At 48.3% G+C, this 27509-nt stretch overlaps 1 protein-coding gene across 13 annotated transcripts in view; it reads left to right on the plus strand.

Annotated features, from left to right (window-relative positions):
* CCDC180 (coiled-coil domain containing 180) overlaps positions 1–27509 on the plus strand; it is a 56743-nt gene that overhangs the window by 11644 nt on the left and 17590 nt on the right. For 11 of the 13 annotated variants that reach the window (XR_011568103.1, XM_019966245.2, XM_019966246.2 and 8 more), the window contains 17 exons: positions 1660–1779; positions 6611–6690; positions 8925–9013; positions 10697–10819; positions 11916–12089; positions 12910–13025; positions 14079–14205; positions 15837–15876; positions 16005–16462; positions 17975–18201; positions 20900–21075; positions 22465–22645; positions 23547–23693; positions 24315–24459; positions 24649–24765; positions 26002–26100; positions 27287–27406. Coding sequence is in view for 11 of the 13 variants with exons in the window: in XM_019966245.2 (XP_019821804.2) it covers positions 1660–1779; positions 6611–6690; positions 8925–9013; positions 10697–10819; positions 11916–12089; positions 12910–13025; positions 14079–14205; positions 15837–15876; positions 16005–16462; positions 17975–18201; positions 20900–21075; positions 22465–22645; positions 23547–23693; positions 24315–24459; positions 24649–24765; positions 26002–26100; positions 27287–27406 (2539 nt within the window). In the remaining 2 variants the exon portion in view is untranslated. Of the gene's footprint in view, positions 1–1659; positions 1780–6610; positions 6691–8924; positions 9014–10696; positions 10820–11915; positions 12090–12909; positions 13026–14078; positions 14206–15836; positions 15877–16004; positions 16463–17974; positions 18202–20899; positions 21076–22464; positions 22646–23546; positions 23694–24314; positions 24460–24648; positions 24766–26001; positions 26101–27286; positions 27407–27509 lie in introns of those variants that run through there. The other 2 variants (XM_019966242.2, XR_011568104.1) reach the window with 2 other exon arrangements.

Raw genomic sequence — 27509 nt, forward strand, 5'->3', positions numbered from 1 at the left:
TTGTCATTACTTTAAAATGCGGTTGCTTTTTCTGATGGGAAAAGTAATAGGTGCTTTTTTTTTCCCTTAGAGTCAAAATAGATACAAGTATAAGGAAAAATTTAAAGTCACCATTAATTTCTCATCACAGTGAGAAGCACAGCTGATATTTTGGTATTTTCTTCCAGGCTTTTTTAGACCCATACTGCGTGTGTAGATTTGTATCTTATTTTCTTCATACACATTTTCTCATACGCATCTTCTTGAAAATGAAAGTGCTATTCACTCAATCGTGTCTGACTCTTTGTGACTCCTTGGAGTATATAGCCCACTGGGCTCCTCTGTCCATGGGATTCTCTAGGCAGGAATACTGGAGTGAGTTGTCATTGCCTTCTCTGGGGTCTTCCCGACCTGGGGATCAAACCTGGGTCTCCTGCATTACAGGTAGATTCTTTACCATCTGAGCCACAAGGGAAGCCCAAAAAGGAAAGTGAAATTTGCTCAGTCGTGTCCAACTCTTTGTGACCCCATTGACTATACAGTCCATGGAATTCTTCAGGCCAGAATACTGGAGTGGGTAGCCTTACCCTTCTCCAGGGGATCTTCCCAATCCAGAGATCAAACCCAGGTTTCCCGCACAGCAGGTGGATTCTTTACTAGCTGAAGCCCACTGTACAAGTGGTTTGAAAATGTTAGCCTGATTACCTGCCCACTGTCCACTCTTTACTGTTACTGGGCCAAGGAGAATGGCCATCCCTCAGGCTTGGGCCACTTCCCACCCTGTGGGAGCAAGTTTCACTCCTGGGAGGGAGGGTGAAGAGAGGGCCCATCTCCAAGCTTCCCCCATCAGGTGGCACTCTTGTTAATACTGACACAAAGGCCATGGAGGTTTTGGCCAGCAAAGAAGGCTTTCTTTTGCTAAGAAAGGGACACTTGGAACCAAGATGTCTAAAGTCACCAGAGAGTATCTGTCTGTGCTGTAGGTGTGGTGGCAGGAGGCCCGCTGTCCACCCACATTTCTAAATGGAGACCACCGGAGTCTGACTCTAGGACGGATGGAGAAGTGTATCGAGGTCTGACTGCCTCTGTATTTTCTTTGTGACCTTGGTCAAGGGCTTAAACATTCGCAGGCTTTGTCTGCAGATACTATGATGGACTGGTGACGGTTTCGGTGATGATCAACAAGATGCTCTATGGAAAGTACCTGGTCCAGGCCTGGGCTTGGATCTGGGAGGTTCAGACATCAGTAACCATCATGGACAGTGATGGGAAGAGGTGACATTTACTGGGCATTTCCCAGGAGTGAGGCATGGTGCTAATGGTTTTGCTCGCATTATCTGGTAGGGTCCTCACAAGTACCACTTGAGGAAGGTATTGTCATTACCTTGACAGAAGAGGAAACCAAGTTTCAGGGAAGGGGCGACTTGTCCAAGGTCACAGAGCTGGAGGCAGCAGTCAGGATCCACACCTGAGCTGTGCCTGCCGACCCCTCTGTTCTTCCCTCCCTCACCCTCCCTCCCTCTCTTCCCTCCTTTCCTGTATCCCTGGGGCCTGGATGTGGGGAAGGGGTTGGGAGTGGTGTCAGGGTGCTGAATGTTCTTACCGTGAGTCTCATGCCTTCTCTCCCACCCACCCTGCCCCTCCTCTTCTGTCCATGGTCCAATGTGTCTGGACACCCAGTGAGTTCATGGCCAGTGAGAGAATCCAGACTCCTCCGGCTGTGAAGAAAGAGCTTGAGACCATGATGAAGAACCAGAGCAGCCTGCAGCAAAAGCGACTGGACCATCTGTGCACCATCTGGTACAGCAGGAGGGGAGGGCCCTCTGGGGAGGGCACCTTTGGGGGTCCATGGGGGAGGCAGGCAGAGTCCTTACTGCTGACTTTTCTCTTGAGGTGTTATCCTCCAGACCAGGCCATCTCCCAGTTCTCTGGCCCTGGGCTGGTCACCTGGTTCTACGTTCTGGGGTGTCCCAGCCCCAGTGGCAACAGGGAATGTGACACATTTGCTGCAGAAAGAAGTTTAGTGTGACTCTGCCAAAGAGCTTGGAAGGAGGCAGTGGCGATGGGTGAGGTCAGAGGAGAGTGGGGGAGTCGGGGGGGAGCCAGGTCAGGGGGTGGACTTTTTCCTGAGGGCAGTGAGGAATGGAGTGGGTCCATCAGCTCTGCAGTTTGGAGCGTGGATGGAGGGATATGAAGCTGAAGGCCCAGAGGTTGATAAGGAGGCTGCTGTCATCAGACAAGGGACCTGTGAGAGGCTGTGGACAGATGCTTTGCTTAGATTTGTGTTCACCAGCTCTGATCCCATGATAAGCTGCTTGATGGGGGCATGCTGAATGTTCTAGATCTGGAATCCCACAGCCCTGGGAGTCTGTAGCGTCTACCCTCAGCAGCAGGATGGAGCCTGCATGGTCCTGCGAGGCAGAGACATTTCATGTGCTGGAAGCCATGCACCTCACTGGTCCCTTTCATTCTGGTCACTCTGGGATACAGGTTTTTCCTATCACCTCACCACAGGGCCCAAGTTCTCCTAGGATGTTAATGACTGTTAGGACTCTACACAACTCGAGCCAGAGAGACTCCACCAGGATGGGCATCTCCTGCCCCAGGTGCAGCCATATCTTCATGCAAGCATGAAATTGACAAGGTGGATAAAAATCTCAACACAAGGAAAAGTGCTTTTGTTGTTTTCTATGACTCCACTTGGGCTTCCCCAGGTGACGCTAGTGATAAAGAACCCTCCTGCCAATGCAGGAGCCATAAGAAACGCAGGTTTGATTCATTGGTCAGGAAGATCCCCTGGAAGAGGGTGTGGTAACACACTCCAGTATTCTTGCCTGGAGAATCCCATGGACAGAGGAGGCTGGCAGGCTATAGTCCATGGGGTCACAAAGAGTTGGACACAACTGAAGCAAATTAGCACACACACACATGACTTCACTTATTTCTGACATTGAGTCCCTGTTCATAAAGGTGGGAAAAACTTAGTCTTTCTTGGGGATCTTGCCCATCAACAGAAAGCCAAGGAAGCCCACCCAGAGCCAAGCCTGGGGAGTCTGGTCATCAGTGTTTGGTCCACACACGTTGTTGTTGAGTCACTCAGTTGTGTCTAACTTGTTGTGACCCCATGGACTGCAGCACTTCAGGCTTCCCTGTCTTTCATTATCTCCTGGAGTTTGCTCAAACTCATGTCCATTGAATCAGTGATGCCATTCAACCATCTCATCCTCTGTCGTCCCCTTCTCCTCCTGCCCTCAATCTTTCCCAGCATCAGGGTCTTTTCCAATGAACTGGCTCTTCACATCAGGTGGCCAAAGTGTTGGAGCTTCAACTTCAGCATCAGTCTTTCCAATGAATATTCAGGGTTGATTTCCTTTAGGATTGACTGGTTTGATCTCCTTGCAGTTCAAGACTCTCAAGAGTCTTCTTCAATGCCACAGTTCAAAAGCATCACACATGCTACTGGGCAACTGCTACTGCCTCCACACAGCTGGATGCAGGAATCTTGAGGAGACTGCTCTGAGCCCCTGAGTTCTCCCATCCAGGCAGCCATTTCTTTCCAGAGACCTGGGTCTTGTAGTTGCTCCAGCAGTGCCACCAGGAAGCAGGACCCACCTGCTGGCACTGCCAGGCACCCACCACCCTGCTCTGTCCACCCCTTCCCAAGCCCCTTTCTATTGGGTGAAGAGAGAGTCCTGGTCCATAGCATCCTCTTCCTCCCCAGGGCTCTCTGCCCAGTCCCTCAAATGCCTGCTCCTCACCAATGCTCTCGACTCCCCTAAGCACTTAGACTTTTGTAAACCAAATGCAGAAAGAGTTCTAGGCTGATGTCTTTTCTGCCCCAGCACATCCTTCATACAGGCTATGAATGTGGATCTGGCTGCTGCCCAAGTGGAGTGGAAAGTTGGGGCCAAGCACATGGAGAAAAATGCGTCCTTTGATGCTTCTGGCCACAGCTGGGACATATTGTATAGTGGCAGTGTCTTCAGGCAGCGTGTGGAACTGGATGTGTGATAGGACCTGGCTTGGAGGAAGTTGTGGGCAATTCTAGGGTATCAGAAGCAAGAGCACATTTATAGGACATAGGACCCAGCAGTGGGGATATATAAAAAGGTGAAGTCAGGACATAATTCCAGTGTCTGGAAGCATTGCAAACACATACAACTTAAAGGTAAAGTTGCAAAACCCTGATCCCAGAAATCCAGTGAGTGTCAAGCGAAGGTTTGGGTTTGTGGTGTTTGTGCAAGCAGGTCTGGACAGGTCCCACAAAGCACACCATGTAGACCCCACTTATTTCTCCTTGGCCTATCAGCAGCTAGGGAGCCTTCTAATCAAGCCTGAGGAGCTGTCCAGGGAGGTAACTGCCTCACGTGGGGCCTCACACAGGCCCCACGTCCCATCCCAACCCATGGCTACAGGCCTTCCTCTGGAAACCCCAGAGTCCCAGACATCCGGTAAGAACCTTTGTTCTGGCTCATGCCAGGCCCTCTGTAGGCTTGTGGGTAGTGATGGCAGAGGGGTTGGGAGTTTTATTAAGATTCTCAGGGTCTCTCCCAGGAGAATTCCCATGGATTTTCTTGGACCCAATAAATACATGTGCATATAATTTTTTAAAATGAAATTTTCATTTTGGATTAATGTTAGATTTATGGAAAAGTTACAAAGAATAACACACAGAATTCCTATATATTCCTAATCCAGTTTCCCTAGTGTTGTCATCTTACCCTTCCTCTGGATGCTTGTCAACACTAAAATTAACTTTGATGCATTTTCATTAACTATACAACACACTTTTTTGAATTTCACCAATTTTTCCATTAATATCCTTTTTCTGTTCCAAGACCCAGTCTAGGACACCACATTGCATTTAGTACAATGTTTAGACTTGAGATCATGCCCTGCACACTCTTGTATTTCCCTTTTGCTCTTTCAATTCAGTTCAGTCACTCAGTCATGCCCAACTCTTTGCAGCCCCAAGGACTGCAGCACTCCAGGCTTCCCTGTCCATCACCACCTCCCGGAGTTCACCCAAACTCATGTCCATCGAGTTAGTGATGCCATCCAACCATCTTATCCTCTGTCGTCCCCTTCTCCTCCTCCCTTCAATCTTTCCCAGCATCAGGGTCTCTTCCAATGAGTCAGCTCTTCACATCAGGTGGCCAAAGTATTGGAGCTTCAACTTCAGCATCGATCCTTCTAATGAATATTCAGGACTGATTCCTTTAGGATGGACTGGTTTGATCTCCTTGCAGTCCAAGGGACTTTCAAGAGTCTTCCAACACCACAGTTCAAAAGCATCAGTTCTTCGGTGCTCAGCTTTCTTTATGGTCCAGTTCTCACATCCATACATGACTACTAGAAAAACCATATCTTTGACTAGATGAACCTTTGTTGGCAAAGTAATGTCTCTGATTTTTAATACTCTGTCTAGGTTTGTCATAGCTTTTCTTCCAAGGAGCAAGTGTCTTTTAATTTCATGGCTGCAGTTACCATCTGCCGTGATTTTGGAGCCCAGGAAAATAAAGTCTGTCACTGTTTCCATTGTTTCCCCATCTATTTGCCATGAAGTGATGGGACCAGATGGGACCAGATGCCATGTTCTTTGTTTTTTGCTCTTTACTATCCCACTCTAAGTAGGCTGCCAAAGACCATCTTGGGCTACATGTCTTATCTTGGCATAATTGTTCTTAGCATCCCCCTTTCACTGTCAAAATATCCTAATGTGGACAATAAATAATATGTCATATTCATTTTTTCCACACCACTAAACACCACCTGAAACTTAGTGACTTAAAGCAGCCAACAATCATTTTTTGCTTCTCATGATTCTGTGAGCCAGCTGGGCAGTTTCCCTTGGCTGGGGCTAGATGGTCCAGGATGGCCTTCCTCATGTGTCTGGAGCCTTGGGTGGGACAGCTGGGGCCTCTCTCCACTTGCTCTCTCGCCCTCTAGGAGGCTAATCCAGGCTTGTAGGCATGGTGGTGGTGCTGGTGCTGGGAAAAGAGCTCCCTGCAACAAGAGAGGGCAAGTAGAAGTCTCAAGCCTCTCCTGAGACTGGTAAATATGCTGAGACATATTTACTAGTGTCTCATTGGCCAAAGCAAATCTCATGGCCAAGCCCAGAACCTGGGATGGGGAAATAAACTCGACCTCCCGGTGGGAGGACCTAACAATATTGACAATTTTTCAATCCGCCACATCCTTTTTAGTTACTACAGTAAAGAATCATGTATTTTATTTAAGAAATTCCCTATTGTTAGATATGAATGTTGTTTTTTATTTTTTGAGTGTTTATAAACAGAACTGTTAAGCAACTGTCTTAATGCATAAACTTTGTATATGTTTTATATTGTCTTTGATTGGGTTCCTTGAAGTGGATTCCTGGGTTGTGTGATATAAACCATTTTTTTCCCCATTAGGAAAATTCAGTTTTATTCTAAGTAACAAGCTCACTGATATTAATAGACCTTTTCATGACATATGTTTGGCACCAGAAAATCCCCAACGAGTCATGTATTTCTTCAGCATCTGTGTAGATACTCCCCTGGACCATTGTTCCTTGAAGATGCTACCAGTCTTGGTCAGTGAGTGTTTTACTCAAGCATGGCTTACGTGTCACACCTTCCTTCCCCAGTGACCTCCTGCCCCCCAATTACAGCAAAGCTCAGCTGACGGAATGGCGTTCTTCTCTCGACTCGTTGAACAAGCACATCGGTGAGTGAGGTCTGTGGGATCCCACTCGGGTCTCTCCAGAGCTCTGTTCAAGCAGTAGCTTTGTAGCCATTTCAGTCTGTCGGCCAATTGTTTATGTCAGGGTCTATTACAAACTCAGAAATAGGTGGCAGGTCACTCCTGGGGAAGATGGGTGGTGGGGGAGTGGAGGGAAGAGTAAGCTCTGGGGGTCCATATTGGATCCCAAGTTCTTACCTGGAAGAGTCCCCCTCCTCCCACTACCTCCCACATCCCTGCCCAGCCCACAGCCATGGCAGCCCCACGCTCTGACCCCTGACCACAGCATGAGCTAGAGGGGTGACTCCAAGGTCAGATCCTGCGTGTGTGAGGTGTGCTGTCCCTGCCATGTGACCTAGGGGAAGTCATGGCCTCCCTCAGTCTCACATTTCTCTTCCATAAAGTAGGGATCTCAGGAGTAATAAAGATACCTACCTTGTGAGGTTAACATAAGAAACACATACAGTCCTGTGGTCCAGTTGTAGTTTAGTGCCTGGCTTATTTGGCGCTCAAGAATAAATGGTAATATTTAGAAATTCTCTATAACCAGGGTCCTCAAACTCCAACCCATCATCAGTAAATAAGTTTCACTGGGACACAGCTCTGCTCATTTGTTTACATGCTGTCTCTGGCTGCTTCTGCTCTGTAACAGCAGAAATGAGTGGTTGCGGCAGAGACTGTATGGCTCTCAAAGCTGGAAATATTTACTATCTAGCAGAGTTTGCCAAGTCTTACTGTAGAATATACATAATACTTTCATCTCCTTTGAGATAACCCAGTGAAGTCAGTGGTATCATTGCCCCCTATGATGGAGAAAGATTCAGAAGCACAGAGAGGTGAAGCATCCTGCTCAGGGTCACACAGCTAAGGAAATGTCACAGCTGGATTTGACCTGACTGCTTTGGTTAGTAGTACCCACCACTGCTCCCGGGACTCTCAGGGTTATAATTCTAAAGATATTATAATTGTATTATAACACCAAAGGTAAGAGCCCTGAGACCCTAAATAATAGCAATGGCTGCCATTCATTGGGCACCGCCTAGGAGTAAGCAAGGGGCTGGGCCCTGGTAACCAGTGGAGTAGATCTCTCTCGGGTGCCTCCAGTCCAGACCACGCAGGATGTTACAGCAGGGAGTGAACAAGTGACCAGCTACTTTAATTTAGATTTGGGGCATAGCCTGGTTGAGGGTTATGTAAGACCTTGCCAAGGAAGTGACCATCCAGTTGAAACCTGCAAGGCGAGTACGAGTTAGATACGTCCAGGGGTCAGGGTAGCTTTCCAAGCCAGAAGACTAGTATGTGGGGAGGCTGAGAGGCCAAACAGAGCTGGGACCTTTGGGGAAAAAGAGAAGAGGCCAGAGGGCCAGGCTGTGCTGGCCACATGGCCGCGTGTGAGAGGCTGAACTTCATCCTGAAGGCAGTGGGAACCCAGTGGAAGGTTCCGAGCTGGGAGTGATAAGGTTGGTAGGGGGCAGATCAGAAGGGAACAGAAACAGAAGCACAGAAACCCTGGAGAGGGGGTCTTCATCACACTGATTTCCTAGGAGGGGTGGGGATGTGCTGGCCTAGACGGTGGCCCTGGAGATGGCAGAAACCAGCTTTACAGCATCTCGTCACCAGTTCCACTGCACATCCACCCTCCCCAGTGTCCTCACTGCCCCCTAAGCTCCCTCCTCCCCAGCCCTTGTCAAGGAACAGCCACCACACCATCTCTGGGTCATCTTTCAGTTTCTGGAACTGACAGGAGCATTAAACTTCAGTTCCTCATCTTAGAAACCAAGAGTCACACTGAGGTGACTATAAACCAGAAACAGTAGGGAGGAAGAAGAGGAGAAAGATCAGTCGGTCACATTCCGAATGTTCTGGTCCAATCACTTCTTGAGGGATTCATCCCAGACATGATCTGTAAATGCTCTTAATTTGCACCTTGTTACTGTTCTGTCGCTCAGGACAACTACCCTGAAAGAGTTTCATCAGCCTTGAAACTGAGTCAGGGGTCAGAATCAGAACAGAAAAATGTGGTTCCTCGTTTGAGGTCCCTATCTTGGGGTATTGAGGACTTTGAGGTGAGGGAGACAGCACCCCCTGATGTAAATGATCCCTGCTCTGGAGGCACTTTGCTGGGGAGAAGCCATTTCCTGAGAGATGGGAAAGCCCTCCTCCCGACCTTCCCTCTTCTGGAAGAGCTGCTGATGTGTTCTTTTTACCCACCCATGGAGATGCCTACCACATGGACTGCATGATGCGGATCCGCTTGCAGTACGAGAAGATCTGGCAGGAGTGCCTAGCCCAAGTGCAGAAGTGCAGGGTGGGTGTCCCTCCCAGCCCTGCCCCTCCACCCTGCAGACCCCGCTTTCCCTCCGCGTTGGTTTCTGGGCATTCTGAAGCTGTTCCCTCAGCCTGGACTCCCTCGTCCCCAGCTGTTCCCACCTACCCCTCCGTGGCCCCCAACCTGACCACCTCCAGGGAGCCTTCCTTGACCCCACAGACAAAATTTAGCACTCTGATCACCTCACCCTTCACTTGACCCTCTGTATCACTTGACTTTATTTATTCAGTGGAGATTATGTCATGGACGTTATTCCACCAGTTCCCTTTTATAAACAGTGCTGCCACTGCTGTCACAGCCAACTTTACTCTCTACCCGCCAGCCTCTGTTCTTCACCCACCCGCCGCTGTTAGAGTGTGAGACAGTGAGACCTCCCACAACCCCCTTCAATGACAAGGTGTGGTTTCCTGAGGTATGAGGACATATTATGTCAAAAGGCCCCTTCCCCGCCTCCTTTGTAAGACTGTTCAGATGAAAATCCCCCACACCTAATCATTTTGAATATGGTCTAACATGCTGGCTGTGGCTGTAGGAGTCCCCAGGCCATGACGGTCTTGCCTGTAGGCCCCAAGACGCTCCTGCTGCCTCACATGTGTGTCTGTCAAGTTTTGGCTCTGCCATCAGGACTCTGAACAGAGTTCAGGGGAGCAGAGGGCTTTCCAGGGCACTGTGGGTGCTGTGGTCCCTGGGGGCTGTGCCACTCTCTTGCACCACTCTCATCAGATCCTCCAAGGTCCTACAGAGTGGGTGTCGCTGGCCCCATCTGAAGATGAGAAGACCAGTTTGCAAAAGATCCAGGGGCTGTCCCAGCCCACAGGGCTCTGCCTGCTTGCTCGGGGGCCTTAGGGGCCATCACATGCCTCCTAGTCAGCCCTTTAGGGACATCGGACCTTAAGAGTAAAGCCTGGAGGGAAGCCTTGTGCTCTAGAGAGCCTCCCCAAGACCACGCCCCCAGCACTCACCTCCTCACTCACCCCTGCCCCTGGGATTCCACAGCCCTGTGGCCCTAGCGTCAGTTCCTCGTGCCCCTGCTCACGGCCCTCTGCTGGGCATATGCAGGGTGTGAGTGCTGAGGTCACCACGGACCCTAGGAGCACTTTGAGCCTGACAGATGGCGCCTGGTGTTCCTGGGCAGCAGCATTGGAAGTGTTCAACTGGAGACACATTTCATGTTTTATAATAATTGGGGGAGGTTGATTTATTCTAGATTTTGTGCATAAATCAAGTCTATTAATATAGAGAACTGGCTTTCCAGTTGGCATAACTCCAGACAGGAAATGGGAGCCCTGTCTGGCTTACAGCAATGCTGAGGGTGTGTAGGATGGCAGTTTATGCCTGTAGGATCGGAAGTAGGAGAGTTCAGATCCCAGGCCCACCACTTGCCAGGTGTGTGCACTCCAGCAAGTCCCTTCACTTCTCCCCAAGCTTTAGTTTCCTTATCTGCCAAGAGGGGCTAATGAGAACACCTCTGGCAGAGTCAGTGACCAGGGGCGGTACTCAGCACCTGGACACAGTGGGCAGATGAAGCTGGCCTGACTGGGCCACTGTGGGGCTTTCTGCCAAGGTTCATGGAGATGGGTGGGAGGTTGGTCTCGGGGCAGGACCAGTCCTGAGGTGAAGCCCCCATCAGCCTAAGCCGGGCTCTGCCTCGCCCCCTTCCAGAAGCAGCTGCTGGACTGGAAGGCCTTCACTGAGGAGGAGGCAGAGAGCCTGGTGAGCCCATCCTTCTTCCAGATGGTGGGATGTCTCCAGAGCAAGGTGGAGGAGGAGCTGGAGGTCTTGGACGTGCGTAACTGGGGACCTGTGCTGCTGGGGAGCAGGGTGGTCACCCAGGATGCTGGGCTGTGAGAGGAGTGGGAGTCCAGGGGCTTACAACTTTGTCCCTGGTAAGTGCCTCCGCCTTGTCATGGCCAGCCCCTCTGGAGCAATTCCCCTGCACTGCCAGGCACTCCGGGCTCACCCCTGGCTCCCCAGCCACCCCCAGACTCCAGTCAAACACTCTCGGGCCGAGTGCCCCCCCAGGCCCTTGTCAAGTCTGGGTGCTAGAGATCACAAGGAGCAATTAGCCCAAGTCCCAGATGCCTAGAGTCTAGAGCAAGATTCAGCAAATGCTTCCTGTGGTAAATATTTTAAGCCCTGTCGGGTGTCAGGTTTCTGACTCAAATTCTCACTCTGCTCTTATCACATAGAAGCAGCCCCAGGCAACACAGAAATAAATGGGTATGGCTATGTTTCAATAAAACTTCTTTTCTGGACCCTGAAGTTTGAATTTCACCTAATTATTACATGATTGATTATCTTCTTTAGGTTGTTTTTGGTTTTGTTTTTTTCCCAGCCATTTAAAAATGTAAAATCTGTGCTTAGCTCCCAAGGTTAAACAAAAAAGACAGAGGGCTACATGTAGCTCATGGGCCATAGTTTGCCAACCCCAGACCCTTTGAGAGTATAAGAGACACATAGGAAAGAGGGAGAGGTGAGACTTTAACAGTAGGCTCTGGTGTTTGGCTCAAGGGCTGTGGCAGGGAGCTCCAAGGAAGGAGAGATGCCCAGGTCAAGATGGGCATGGCCCACTTGATGCCGGAGTGGTGCCTTTCTCCTTCCAGGCCCCGAACTCCCTCTTCAGTGGACAGGGGTACAGGTCTAGAGATGGGACTGCATGTCAGCCAGTCTGAGGGTGTGGCCGTGGACAGACCAGAAATGCTGTCCCAGAGAAGGGAAGGCCGGATGTGAAGATAACCTTGAGGGATGGTGTCCAGACACCAGTCCCTGGAGATCTGGGCCTCCACGGGCTGGTGAGGGAGCCCCGCCCAATGGGCCCTTCTCCTTACCCCGGGGGCTGGTTGACACTTAAAGGCCCCTCCTTTGGGTTCTGCCACCACAGAAATCCTTCGAGACCGTGGCAAAGCAGACAGAGCAGCAGAGCTCAGACCTCTTCAGCTACTTCCAGGAGGCCGTGAACCTATGGGAGACACATCAGAGTGTGCTGTTGATGCAGGAGATGGAGCTCGAGAAGAGGATGGAGCAGCAGCGGCAGAAGCACAGGCGGGAGAACCAGGTGTGGCCCTGGCATCCAGGTAACCCCAACAGGAGAGGAGCGAAGGGCCACACCCAGATTGTCAGCTGCCCATGGCTCTGCCTGGGGGCCCATGAATTCAGCTAGCATTCAGATGCAAAAAAAAAAAAAAAGAAAGAAAAAGAAATTCAATACCTACTTCACACCGTATTTTATTTTTATGTAAAAATAAATCCCCAGTGTATCTTAGACTCAAACGTAAAACCTCAAGCTATAAAACTTGAGATGAGAAGCTGAGGCTCACCTTGGTCATGGGGGCTGGGTGGCAGTAAAGTTCTGCTGGAATTAGGTCTGGACTGTGCAGTGAGTCCCGGATCCAGACATGTCTGTGATGGGGCTTACCTGAGAGACAGACTGGGGGGCATGGAACATCTTCCTCTGGCAGTCATCCTGACCCCCAGGACATGAGCTGGCCCCCACCCACCTGCCTTCACATAGTCTAGGGGTGGAAGGGACGCCCTCAGCATCTGACATCAAGCACAGCGCTGAGAAGGAGAGTGAGGAGTAGGTGTCTCTGGAAGGTGTAAGGGGGCCGGCCCAGACGTGAGGGTAAGGGACATGTCCCTGAGGAGTCCCATCTAAGTAGGGTCATCAGGGATTTAAAATTGAGAAGAACATTCCAGGCAGGGAGAAGAGCCCATAGGCCCAGAGCAGTGAGAGTAAGAACGTGCTTCTTATGTAGAAAAGCCTGCCTGGGGCACCTGGACCTCATCTCCAGGGGCAGGGCCTCTGCATGTCACACCCTCTCTTGGAGCTCTGGTGACTCACATCTGCTTCCTTCTGTTCCTGGTGTGGCTGCCAGGCCCAGGAGGCTCATCTTGACAAGCTCTTGGACCAACTGAGGCAGCAAAGCTATGAGAATAACCTGAAGTCACACCTGGAAAAGGCCAAGGATTTTCTGAAGAATATGCAATGCAGGTAGGCAGACCAGACTCTAGAAGAGGATGGGCTAGAATTCATATTCAAGGTCAGAGGCTGGCTGCCTAGGAGCCCAGCCTCAGGTTGCCTCCAGCTTTAGAGAGCACTGTGGTGCTTTGCAGCTCTGCCCTCGGTCAACACAAAAGCTTTCAAGGAGAATTTTGATCAGAAAAATTTATGGGGGGATGTTTCTGGGTCAAGTAGTTTAAAGTTCAAGAGCATGAGTCCTCCCCTGCTTAAATTTTAAAACATACATGCTTTGTTAAAGAAAAAAAATTAACCAGTACAAACATAAAGGAAATTCCCCTCATTTCTGCCCAACTCATCCATTTTGTGGACATAGACATTTATAAATGTTGGTATATATACACATGTAAAGTGTCTTTAAAATAAGAATCGTTTTATAACTTTGTTTCATTTTTAAATGACCATCCATTGATTAATATGGATGCTTCATAATGACTTAACCATTCTCTGATTGATAAGCTTTTTAAGACTGGTGCCAGCTTCTCCATATTAAAGACAGTTCCCTGTGAACTCTCTTGCGTCTTTGTGCCCTAGTACAACTAATATTACAAGGGCTATTCACAGAAATGGGATTGCACTGCCACTTGATTGCAGTACTTAGATTCAGAAGTACATTTTAAGGCAAATAAATAACCCCCTGAACCTTGGTCTTCTTACCTCAGGGACAGATGAAATCTGGGGCCTTGGTTTTGGAGTGTTTGATGGGATGATGTAGGTAAAGTCCTAGGACGGGGTTAGGACAGTAGACAGAAAGTGGGAACCCATGCTACCATATGCAAAGAATGCTCTCTGTCTGTGTTTTCTAAATGTTCTACAAAGAGTATGTACTCTTTGTATGATCAGAAAAATAGCAAAACAAATCAAGGACTGTTAGTATAAAAGGAAACCTCCACAGCAGCTCTGCACAGAACTCGAGGCCAGGTACTAGCCTACCTCCATGAGGCCCGAGGCATGGGTTTTGGCTGGGGTCCCTCACACCCAGCTGACCCCTCCCACTGACAGCACTTTCATCTCCCTTCCTTCCAGGTATGAGGCTTTTCATGGCCTCCTGACAAAGGAAGTGATGGAGTACCCAGTGATCATACTGAAGGAACTCAACTCCTACAGCTCCCACCTCAGCCGACACTTCTGTGTTCGTGAAATCTTTGAACAGGTATGGAAAGGGATAAAAAAAATTCCAGCTGCTCACCAAGAAGCGAAGAGGAGAGGATGACTTCTAGTTCATATTTGCCTCAATAACCCAGGGGACGTTAGAGTCTATGCCAGGATATCAAGGAGTGAGAAACTAAAAGCATCTCCTAAAGAGACTATCTTTTTCTCAGACTCAAAGAAGTCAAAGGCTCAGAATCTAGGCCTCAGGTCTTGAATGGAATTATAATTAAAAGGCTGATTTTATAGGACTCCGAGTACTAGTCATCTAACTCACCATGCCACATAACCATCCTAAAGTCCGGCTCTGACCTACCCATTCTCCTGCTCAGAAAGCCCTCACCCAGTCTGCAGCCCCAACCAAACCCAGCCCACAGTCCCTGGATGACCATGGAGGCCCCCGCATCTGACTCCTGCCCTGACTCCCCGCTTCAGTGAACTCCTCACCCTTCCTTTATGTGCCACTGCCCCCTGCCCTTTCCTCACCCTGCTCCTCTGCTGGGATTCCTCCGTCTCTACACACCCCAAACCCCCACAGACCTCCAGCCACCACCAGTGACAAGACCCCACCCACCCAATCTGACCTTCCGTCCCCTTCTTTGCCCCGCCTCCTCCCCTCTCTGCATGTGCTTGTATGTTGGTTGTTGTCAGATGCAGGAGTGAAGGGCATCCTGCTGGAAGGTGTTTCCTGTGAGGCAGGTGTGGCCTCCTGTCTTTCGTCCAGCTTTGATTGCCCTCAGCACAGTGTCCTGCACATAATTCAGACGTACCGAGTGCTTCCTGGTAAATGCAGGAACACCTGGAGTGTCCTGGTCTGACTCCCAGAGGTGGCTCTTTCCCGCACACATGCACCCAGAGTTCTGCACGGCCAGGGCGGAAGGTACTTGTGGTGGACGCTGAACCGGGCTCGGGTTTCCAACAGATGTGGGGTTCCCGAGTCCTCAGAGAAGCCTCCTCTCAGCAGAGATCCCTGTCCCAGTTGCTCGTAAATGCATTGTGTGGCACCTGGGTTAAAGTGAAACTCACGCTGTCCAGAGGTGGAGCTTTGAGATCAGCCTGGCTCCCTGGGTTAAAATGGAGGTGCCACTGTGGTGAAAGTAACACAGGAAGGACCTGGGTCTGCAGGGTTTAAGGGGCTTGTCCAAGGGCATCCAGCTTGTGAGGAGCTAGAGTTCCAATCCACTGCTATCAGTGACACACTATTTCCACAACTTCAGCCACAGCCAATGAAACGGGGAATGTGTAGAGTGAAGAGGGGGCTCCCAGGTCACGTACATCCTGATCGTTGAGTATGTTTACATCCAGCAACGGGTGCAGCAGATTCCTGCCCCTTGGATGCATCTCTCCCTATTTACTTTCTTGTTCTTTGCTCCAGATCACTACCAACCATGTCAGAAAGAGGGTTTATTCTGCGATTTTCATTGTATGATAAAAAACTTTGCTAATGTGCTTGGGATTAAGGAAAGATGATCAGGAACACCCTGCTCACCCCTGTGAAATAAGTGGTCAGGGCCTGCATCAGATGTAGAAGGCAGGGAGGAGGGGGCTTTTCCTTAAAGAAAAGAGACGCCCTCAGAAGTGGCACATGGAGGAAGGCAGCACTATGTATTCAGTGTCTATGTTTTTGCCTTGTAGAACTTGGAGGGAGAAGTCATTTTCCAATTGAGGGAACCAGGTAACATTTTTACAATTCAAGTCTGAGTCTCCCCAACTTCACGCTTGTGTATCTGGGGGCTAGGGAGGCCCAATCAGGCTGCACTGGTAACCTGTCTCTTCCTGTGCTTTGGGGCTAATCATCAACAGAGCCACATGAAAAACAGTTCCAGAAGAGAATGAGAAGACCGAGAGGAAAACGAAGGTCCAAAGCAAACGCCCGCAAAGGTGACGAAAGCAACAGTGGGAGAACGAGTTCCCTCAAGCCAGCCGAAGAGATAGAAGAAGAAGAAGATCAAGAGGCCGAGTCCTCCACCACACAAGAGGTGGCCGTGAGCCCACAGGAGAAGTCCGTACTGAGTGAAGAGATGGATGAATCCAGGGAGGACTCTATTTCAGGACTGGAAGAAATACAGGTTGAAAGAGACAGCTCCTTGAGATCACCCCCAAACCAGGCCAGTGTGATAGTTCACGAAGAAGAAGAGGAGGAGAAGAAGGAAAAGGTGGAGGAGGAGAGGGAGGAGGAGGAGGAGGAAGAGGAGGAGGAGGAAGAGGAGGAGGAGAAGGAGGAAGAGGAGGAGGAGCGGAGGAGCTTGTCTGTGGATGAGGTAGGCCAGCAAAAGGCTCACTCTTAGGTTTGGAAAATGTGCTGTGTTCACTCTCTGTGTCCCTAGCACAGGGTCCCCAGTGGCACAGTCTCTATTAGGCTATGTCTAAAGAGTAACAAATGTATGTACACTTTTCATTGCTGTCAACAGAGATCCCGTTCTCATGTCCCAGCAATACTTTTTAAACTTCACCTTTCTGTCCTCACATCCCATCTTGCAACCTCTGTAGTGCCCCCTTGACTCTTCCTTGTCCCTCCCAGGTCCTCTCTCTTCTCCCAGCTCCTCTTTATTGTAGAGACCAACTTAGCTGCTCCATTCCTTCTCTCTTCCCATTGTCTGATTGTGTAAGAACAAAGATCCATATCCAAGTTGGCAGACAGCTCTCCTTAGAGTGCAGGGAAATGACTCTCATATGAATAAATCTATCCTCAAAACACATTCAGAGTCACAGAACAGTGATTTGGGATTCCATAATCATGAAATTGTAAAGACTCTTTTCCTATAGTGCTATGGAAGAATTGGCATATGAGACCTCTGAACAGGGACCACAGGCAGGTAATTGAAAAGATGGCTGGACACCAAGTATAAAATAGTGACGTGGTAAAAACTACTGTCTTAGTCTGTTCAGGCTGCTGTAATGGAATACCATAGACTGGGTGGCCTATAAACACCGGAGATTTATTTCTCACAGTTCTGGAGGCTGGGAATTCAAGATCCAGGCACTGGCAGCTTCGGTGTCTGATGAGGGCCTGCTGCTGCTGCTGCTAAGTTGCTTCAGTCGTGTCCGACTCTGTGCGACCCCATAGATGGCAGCCCACCAGGCTTCCTCATCCCTGGGATTCTCCAGGCAAGAACGCTGGAGTGGGTTGCCATTTCCTTCTCCAATGCATGAAAGTGAAAAGTGGAAGTGAAGTCGCTCAGTCATGTCCGACTCTAATGACCCCGTGGACTGCAGCCTACCAGGCTCCTCCGTCCATGGGATTTTCCAGGCAAAAGTACCAGAGTGGGGTGCCATTGCCTTCTCTGTGATGAGGGCCTACTTCTTGGCAATAAACAGCTCTATTTTTTTTCTGTGTCCTTACATGGTGGAAGGGGCAAGCTCTCTGATACTTTGTTTTCAAGGGCACTACCCCCATTCATGAGGGAGGGCTCTGCCTACTTGCCCTAATAACCTCCCAAAGTCTGCCTCCAAATACCAACACAACGGGGATATGAATTCTGGAGAGACACCAACATTCAATGTATGGCAACCATGCAGCCATTATTTCGTTCCAGCCAATGATGCCATATGGGAATGTAGACTCAGAATTGCCAAGTTTTCTGATTTAAGAGAAATCAGAAATCCAGATTTTTAGGTGGCATTTCCCTATTTTAAAAGCATTATATAGGCAAAATATAACCATAGACAAGTTTCATCCCACAGGTTTACAACCTCTGATGTCAAAGGACCTATGGTAAGGATTACCAAGTCTGTTCAATGATGTCAAGTTTAAAGTCTTGTTTTCTGCTTAGGTCAAAGCCCAGGAGGAGAGTCTAGGGGAGATCTCCCAGGAGGAGATGGAGTTCTTCACAACCTCCAGTGGGAACACTTACTTTGTTTTCCTACCCCTGAAACAAGAAGAGAACAGCAAGACACCCCACTCCAACCTTCCTGCCACTCTCTTCAAGGACATTTCCAGTGCCAGGGTCTTAGAAGAAGTGATCATTCCATCCAGACTAGTTTTAGAGATTAAGAAACAGTGAGTGAAAATCCCTTTTATTCTCATTCTCTTCAAGTTTTATTAACAAGGTGAAATATAATAATGAAAGATTGGACTAGCTTCAGATGGAAAAGAAAGCAAATACCATATGCTAACACATATATATGAAATCTAGAAAGACAGTACTGATGTACCTATCTTCAGGGGGTAGCAAGCATTCTAACTTCTGAATTAGTTTTGCTTGTTTGTGAATTTTATTTAAATGGAATCACATAGAGTGTATTCTTTTATATCCAGCTTCTCCTGGTGAACATGTGTATATATATTTCTGTTCGATATATAACTAAGAGTGGGTTATTGGGAAATTGGCTTATATGTGTGTCCATCTTGAGGAGATATGACCAAAAGATACTACCAAAGAGTTTTCAAAAGTGGTTTAACAGTTTGCAGCAGTATTTGAGAATTCCAGTTGCTCCATATCCTCACTTGGTGTTGTCAGTGGTTTTTATTTTAGCCATTCTGGTGTGTGTGTGTAGTAGTGCCTCATTGTGGTTTTAATTAGCATTTTCCTGATGAGTAACAATGTTGTACGCCTTGTTATATACTTACTGGCCATTTAATCATCTTTCTGTGAAATGACTTATCAAATTCTTTGCTGATTTATTTTGTTGTAGATTACCTATCTTTTTTCTTAACTAATTTATGTGAGTTAGTTGTCTACCTTAGACTGAAGTTCTCTTGTTAGTTAAATATGTGGTGAATGTTCATACCCTCTCTGTGCTTTTCTTTTTTTACTCTTGTAAAGATATCTTTTGGTGAAAAGATATCTTTTTTAGTAAGGTCTTACACATCAATTTTTCCACTAGGGTTAGTGTGATTTCTGTCTTTTCTAAGAAATCTTTGCTTGCCCCAAGGTCGTGAAAATACTCTCCTGTGTTATCTAATGTTATAAACTTTCATAGTTAGATGTACAATTCAACTGAAATTGATTTTTGCTTATGTGTGTGGTATTAGTCAAATTCATTTCTATCCTGTATGAATAGCCAGTTAAGGCCGGGCCATTTGAGAAGACTCTTCTCTCTCCACTGCTCTGCTAGGCCTCCCCTGACTGATGGTGTGTGTGTGCCATGTACTCAGTCATGTCCAACTCTCTGCTGCCTCATGGACTGTAGCCCATCAGGCTTCTCTGTTCATGGAATTTTCGAGGCAAGAATATTTGCCTGGGAGTGGGTTGCCATTTCCTACTCCAGAGGATCTTGCTGATGCAAGGACCCCAACTGATTATCATAGCTTAATACTAAGTCTTATTATCTGGTTGTGTAAGTCCTCCAGACTTGATTTCTCCAGAATTGTCTTGACTATCCTTGGCCCTTTGTATTTCTGTATAAATTTGAAATCAACTCATCAGTTTCTGTAAGAAAACATCTGCTGAGTTTTTAATTGTTATTGTATTGAATCTATAGATACATTTGGAGAGAACCAACATCTTGACAATACATGGCCAAGAAAATCATGCTGCATTTCTAACAGGATGAAATAATCAACTGGCAAAAATATTTGCAGTTCACATCTCAGTCAGAGGACCTTGTGTTCCCAATATATAAAGTGCTCCCAGAAATTAATAAGAAAAAGTGCAACTACATACTAGAATGATGGGCAAAAATATTAGTGGATGGTAGACAGGAAAATAAATTTAATAGTCTTGAATTCATAAAAATATGCTCAATCTCAGTCATAATATGACAAAATTGTCAGATTCAAGAGTTTGACAATACAATCTGAAGCTATGGAGAAATTGTTGTTCAGTCACTATATCGTGTCTGACTACTAACCCATGGACTGCAGCATGCCAGGCTCCTCTGTCCTCCACTATCTCCCAGAATCTACTAAAATTCATGTCCAGTGAGTCAGTGATGCTATCTAACCATCTCAGCCTCTTCCTCCCCTTCTTTTACCTTCAGTCTTTCCCAGCATCGGGTCTTTTTGATGAGTTGCTATTTGCACCAGGGGGCCAAAGTATTGGAGCTTCAGCTTCAGCACCAGTCCTTCCAATGAGTATTCAGGGTTGATTTCCTTTAGGATTGACTGGTTTGATCTCCTTGCTGTCCAAGGGACTCTTAAGAGTCTTTTCCAGCACCATAATTTGAAAGCATCAATTCTTTAGCACCCAGCCTTATTTATGGTCCAACTCACACCTGTACATGACTACTGGAAAAATCTTTGACTATACGGACCTTTGTCAGCCCAGTGATATCTCTGCTTTTTAATACACTGTCTGAGTTTGTCATAGATTTTCTTCCAAGGAGCAGGCATCTTTTATTTTCATTGCTGCAGTCACTGTCCATAGTGAGAAATGGAGAAATAGGAACTTTTATTCATTGTCTTGCAACAGAAGCAGTTTGGCAATATCTACCAGATCCACAAATGTATTTCAGGTTTTGATTCAACAATTCCCTTTCAGGGAATTTATCCTATAGAAATTATTCTGCACTTGACATATATATGAGGTTACACGTTACAGTCTTCTTGGTAAGAACAAATGAATGGAAACCACGCTATGTCCACCACCAGCCAGGGGATCTGGCTAAATGAATGATGGTCCGTCCAGACAAAGAAATACAATGAAGTGGGAAATTAAATAAGAAAGAAGGAGTGGAAGAGGGAAGCACTTTATATATCAACCTGGAGAGATCACTCCCTGGTCACAGTTGCTGACCCTCTCTGGTCTCTCCCTCAGGCTTCGAACTGGCTTTTTTGAGCACTTGGAGAAATGGTTTGACCAATGTGCCCTCAATGCTCGGGTCATCGTGGCCAGCAAGATTGATGAGCTGGATTCAGAACTGGAGCTGCGTCTGCACCTGCACCAGCCAAGAGCCCAGCACGTTGAGAAGGACATCCACAATGTCAGAGCAGGTACTGTGGCTCTGCATTTGTTAGGCAGCCCTGGTGTGCAACAAGCAGTGCTTAGCGTGTTGTCATCACACACTGGAAGATGTGTGTGAGGGTTCACACCTCCCAGGCTGGCGGAGAAGGTTGTACCCTGAATCCTCATCTAAGACTTTTTAAAGAGGGTGTTAGATGCTGAGATGAAGAGTATTGTCTTATTTGAGCTTTAAGGGTCCCAGATACATTCCCATAACTGTCACTCACACTTTCATGACGGATGCCCTAGAGGCAGGCCTGTAGCTCAGGAATCGGAGCTAATAGGTTCAACCTCTCTAGCTTTATGACTCTGAGCAGGTTACGTGACCTCTCTGATCTATTCCTAACCTCCTGAGGGCATTTTGGTGGTTGTAATTAACTCTCCTTGAAGTGGTACAGTGCGGAATCATGAACAACTGGTATAAGCCAGAGTCTCCAAAAGTGGTAGCCATTATTTTCAGCTTATAATTCTTAATACTTAAAAAGACATGCCATTTCTAAGGCAGAAGGCTCCATCATTTGGGGGGAGGGCACTTTTATTTGAAAGCTTCAATGGTGCCCATCAGGTTTTCACTTGGGTCATACTTTAAACTTCATCATAGATCCTCAGAGCTTCCTGTCACCTTAGGAGACCTGCTTGACTTTTTGGGACCTCGTTGTCCTCATCTTGGAAATGTGTGCATTAAATATAAATATAAACAAAGATGCTCCCTGAAGTCTGGTTTCCTTCCTCTTCCCTGGCTCCTGGCGCAATGTACAATGTGAAAATGGAGGCCAGAGAAGCGAAGCCCCAGAGTCCCGCCATTTGTTTTTGGCAGAGCTGAGCCCACAGCACATCCTCCACTTCCACGCAGTAGGAGGTCAGATGAGGTAACCCAAGGCTCTCTGCTGGCTCTTAAGGCCTATGATGGAGCTCTTAAAGTCTGCCATAATCCAGGCTTATTGGAAATGAGTAACCACTGATATAAAGGGTCAGGTGCCAACTGCCAAACTTTGTGTTGGCCTTTTGCTCCCAGACTCTCTCACCAAAATCCCTGCCCTCCCCAACATCCCACCTGCTCCCAGGGTGGGAGATGCTCTCCTAGCTCCCAGGCCTTGTTCCCTTCTGCTACAGGCAGGGTATTTCTACCACTCACAGCCAACCAGAGCCTCCTTTCCAATTAAGGACACTGGGACTGTCTCAGATTGCTTCCCCTGAGATCTGAGTCCACTCCCAGGCTGAGCCCTAGGGAGGGCAGGGGGGGACTGGGCCTTGGCCTAAAAAGTCCCTTCTCTGTAGCTAGCCTGGGAGAGGCATGTCACTATCCAGGAGAACACTGTCCTGAGCTGACCCAGGGTCCCAGAGGACCTCAGCCCTCCCACCCCTGTGTCCTCTTTCAGCTGAGCTCTTGCTTCATCAAGAACGGCTGAACAGCCACTGTGCAGGGGTGATGGAGACACTGAGGAAGGAGAGGATGATGTTCTGCCAGTTCCAAGAAGAGCAAAACTTGAAGAGCAAACACTTCCGCCGCAAGATTTCTGACATGGAGCACATCTTCTTGAACGCCACCAAGAGCCAGAAGTAAGGGTCTTGGGGACTCAGTCATGGCCTGGCAGTCCTAGAACCCTGGCCAGATGCTTGTGCTCAGAGAAGCAGTCCTCCCATCTGCTGTGGACAGCAGAAGAGTCGGGGTTTCCAGAAGGATTTTCATCTCTTCCTGAGAGTAGGAGTCCAGCTACGGTGACGCATCTGGCCAGGGGCTTGGTTCTGGGGGTGGGGGAGCAGCCAGAGAGAGAAAAGGGTGCAAATGTCAGAGTGCAGGGATGCAAATGATGGGCCCTGACATATCCATGGTGGGAAAGACCCAGGGAAATCAGGACGAGCTTCCTGCAGGAGGCCCTAGTGCATGGAATGGAGGGAGGTGAGGAGGAGGCAGAATTCTCCCACCAGAGAGGAGCACTGGCCCAGCTCCAGGTGGGGATGTGCTCAGGGTAGAACCAGGGTTTCCTGGAAGGCCATTCAGGGGTTTGAGGTGAGGCCCCGGAAGGCCTCCATCTGGTCACAGGTAAGGAAACTTCACAGGCGTCTGTACAGGGTCAGGTACCCAAGAGGCAGCTGGTTAGGGTAGACTGGGATGTAAAGAGGAAACCCGCAGGCTGCTCTTTCCGGAAGTCCCAGGGCACAGGAGCCACATTTCTGGGAGTTAAGAGGGGGTGGTGCTAAGGGGAGGACCTGGGGATTCTCTTAGCAATTTGGTGGCGGGAGCCAGACTGAAGAGAGGTGCCCTCTGACCCGGCTCACTGAGAGTCCCGCACTGTGTCTGCACACACTGGCATTCTGAACCTCCTTCTAAGGCCTCTTTGTCTACCCAGTGAAGAGAGGCATGGTTCTGGTGACTGCACAGCTGGGCACGGTGCTCAAGTCATCTCCCAGGCTGCCCTCCCGTGCCCAGGTCACCACCCCGCCCTCCTGTGTCCCCCAGGCTGGCGACTCTCAGCAGCACTCTGCAGCGGGAGCTGCTCAGCTACGTCGACGTCATCCAGGTGTCCCTGCGCAGCTTCCGCCAGTACCTGGAGGAGAGCATGGGCAAGCTGCGCTACACCAACATTGAGTTCATCAAGCACTGCAGGTGGGAGCCAGCATCCGGGCCCCCTGTGGGCCTCTGGGCTCTCTCTGTTGAGAGGTGGTCTTGTTTGCCTCTTCATTTTTCAATTATGACAAAATATCCATAACGTAAATCTGTCCATTTTAACCATTGTATGTGTAGTTCAGTGGCATTAAGTATGTTCATGTTATTGTACAACCATCACCACCATTCATCTCCAGAACATTTTCACCCTCACAACTGAAGCTCTAAACACTAACTGCCTGTTTAGCCTTTCTTCAGCCACTGGGAACCACTATGCTATTAGTATTTTCGGTCTCTATGAATTTGACTACTCTAGGGGCCTCATAGAAGTGAAATCACAGCACATTTGTTCTGTGTGCTTGACTTTTTCGCTTAGCATAACATCTTCAGTGCTTATCCGTGGGTCAGAATTTCATTCCTTCTTAAAGCTCAATAATATTCCATTGTGTATGATGCATTTATCATTCATCCCTTGATGGACATTTGGGTTGTTTCCCTGCTTGTGTCCTTGAACTTCTTCCATGATCTTGTACTTTTAATCTAAAGCCTTGTCTACCACAGTAGTTGGGATGGGTGGAATGGGCTGATCAATGGCTTTTATTTCTCCCAAATTATTTTCAGATTGTTTTCAGAGGGAGGCAACTTCTCTTCTGAAGAAATTGACTCACTGTGTCATCGACTAGAGAAGGAAGCTGCCCGGATAGAGTTTGTTGAAAATTTAATCATGATCAACATGGAAAAGATGGAGAGTGATTACCTGGACCAGGTGAGTAGGCCACACCCTGACCTCTAGCCAGACTCCTGTGACACCCGGTTACATAGTTGCCTTGCTCACTGCCTAATAGGCCGGTCAAGCCCCCTTTCCACCCATTAGGTGGGCCTGTCCCCCTCTGCTTCCACAGTCCAAAAGTTCCAAATTAAGCCCCATTCCTTTACTTTTTTCTCTTTCTTTAAGGCTAATGAGTTCATCAGCAAGTTTGAAAGTAAATTCCATAACCTGTCTGTGGACCTTATTTTCATAGAGAAAATCCAGCGCTTGCTGACAAATTTGCAAGTAAACCTCAAGTGCGAGGTAGGACAGATACGTTCTTCATCTGCTGGATGTTTATCACACACTTGCACCCCAGGCACTGTCCCAGATGCTGGGGATACCAGTGTGGTCTCTGCCCCTCTGGGACTTGCACTCCGGCCAGGAAGTCAGAGATTAAACCATAATAGCTTCTAACATCCACTGAGTTATCATGCAGCACGCATCTTAGTGGGCTTATTTTGATGAATTATATGAGTCCTCACAAGAGCTGTTCTTAGCCCGTTTTAGAAACAAAGAAATTGAGGCAGAGAGACATTAAGAACACAATGTTCCTAAATTGTGGGGCCAAAATGTGAACCCATGTCTGTGACACCGGAAATTCAGGCAGTGCCAGGCCATTTGGGCTACAGAGGACAAGAGGGCCGCATAAGGTGCGTGGGGACATAGAGGAGAGGATTTCCTCTGGACTGGGGAAGTAGTGCTTCCCAAGGCTTGATGGAGAAGGAGGAGCCAGCCAGGCAGGAGGGTGTGGAGCAGTGTCCTGGAGACATCATCAAAAAAATCCTGGGGGAGGTGGAGCCAAGGAGAGAGAGAGAGCTCAAAGAAGAAAACGCGGGGGTGCAATGAGGCTGGAGCCGTGGCTGGTTCAGCAGGGTCCCATGAGCTGGGCTCGGTGGCACTGGAGTGAGGGTCAGGGCAGTGGGGATAAGGGTGCTATTGATTACAGTTTTTTAAGCTGCAGTAAAAACTTTGTTTAAGCTGAAAAGTTTCTTCAAAAACATCACTTTGATGGCTTCTGTCTCCCAAATGTGTTGCCATTTTTATTTAACCATTCCTTTTTGGAGGAATTCTTAGTGGGTTTCACGTTATTACACGCAGTGGTGTGATAGACATGCCTTCACTGGAAGCCCTGATGATGTCCATAGGGTGCCTCCCAGAGCTAGAATTTCTGGGCTAGAGCAGGAGTGTTTTCAGGCTCTTTGTGCTTTCCAGGTAGCTTGTACAGATACCCCCTCATCAACAGGGCCTGAGTGTGTCCTCCCAACACCCTCAACCAGTAATGGGGATCACCAGTTTTATTTTTGAAACTTATTTATTTGGCAGGAAAAAAAAATCCTTTAAATTTGCATTGGACTAGTTTCTAATACAGCTTTGTATTTTCCCTCCGATTTCATTTTTCTCATATTTAATCCATCTCTGAGATAATGATTTGCTAAGCTTTTTCTTGATCTAAATAAGTATTCTGGAAGTAAATCTCTGAACCTCTGGTTTTTCTAGGTGGCAAAATCCAATTTGCAGACAGAGGGATTAAATTCTTCTCTAGAACAGCTTCAAAGCAAGGTAGAAATGTGCCGAAGCTTAAAAAGGAATAAACAAGTAAGTGTTCAGTAGATGCTAAGCTGTGGATAGTAAAGATGCATGCTAGAATTGTTAACTGGAATAAACTCACATCTGTGGTCTAGATTTCTCTACCACCAGCAGGGCCTCTGAGTCTTCCTACTTCATCTCTGTTTTATTCAATGAAATTAAGGAAGAGAAGAGAAACCAGCCATTGCCCCTGGCCCCCAGCACCTCCCTGGCAGGCATGTTGAGGCCAGTGAGCATGGGGGCTTGAGTCTGGCCTCCCTCCCACTCTGATGTCGCAAGGCCTCCCTCCTTATAATTAGAATGCAGCCCTGGATGAGTAACGGAATCAGGACTCTGCCCTCTGAACAACCATCTTTTGTTTGATTTTCCCTTTGTTTTGACCAGTGTGCATAAACTGGTTACTTCCATTTTCTATATATAAATGGTAATAAGTCCAAATTGGAATGAAGTCTGAGAGAAGTGAGGTTCTAAGTGCCTGCCAGGCCCCGATCAGCAAAGCAGGTCTCTGCATGTTTACCTCGTTGACTTGCTTGTTCTCCTGCCTCTAGTGCATGTCTCTGTCCCCCGTGACACCCCTGTGGCCAACGTGTCCTGGCCACCCTGAGTACTTTTCTCCCCAGCCCAGCCAGGCACTTGTAAACCTGGTGTCCTGGCCAGAAGATCTTTTCTCTTTTGTTTCAGTAACTGAGTTGAAGTTTTATCATTGTTTGTTGTTGTTCAGTTGCTCAGTTGTGTCCGACTCTTTTGCAACCTCATGGCCTCTGAGGCCATGGCTCCTCTGTCCATGGAATTCTCCAGGCAAGAAAATTGGAGTGGGTTGCCCTGCCCTTCCCCAGGGGATCTTCCTGACCCAGGGACGAAACCCGGGTCTCCTGCACTGCAGGCAGATTCTTTACCTATACTCTGAGCCACCAAGGAAGTCAAGTAAGTTTAAACCATTGGCTCAGAACAAACCCATAGAACCAGGAATAGTACTCCTGATGCCCCATCGAGGAAGGACCCGCGGCCCAGTAGAGTCACCCAAGAGAGCTGGCCCAGGGCTCCTCATTCCTCCAGGGCCCTCCCTGCAAGAGGGGGGCCTCCCTGGATCCAAGAGGTGTCCTCACCAGCCAGCCGGTTCCCGCAGTCCACATGGAGTCAGCCTGCCCACCTGCAGCCTGCTTCCTGTGGCTTTTTCCCTCCATTTTCTCACTAGGTAGTGAGCACAGAAGACCTCCTTGGCCTTATTCGAACTTGGAAAGAAAAACTGAGCCAAAGGATTGAGTATCTCAACTGCAAGCTGGACATGTTATCCATGACTCACCTGGCCTTTCCTGTAAGGAATGGGATGGGGCAGCCATGGTGAAGAGCATCTGAGCTGGGGGGCTGGGCTCACAGGTATCCCACAGGGTTCAGCAGATCCCAGGGAGAGACCTCCC

This window comes from Bos indicus, chromosome 8 (genome assembly GCF_029378745.1).
Source record: "Bos indicus isolate NIAB-ARS_2022 breed Sahiwal x Tharparkar chromosome 8, NIAB-ARS_B.indTharparkar_mat_pri_1.0, whole genome shotgun sequence".
In the NCBI taxonomy this organism is placed as follows: Eukaryota; Metazoa; Chordata; class Mammalia; order Artiodactyla; family Bovidae; genus Bos; species Bos indicus.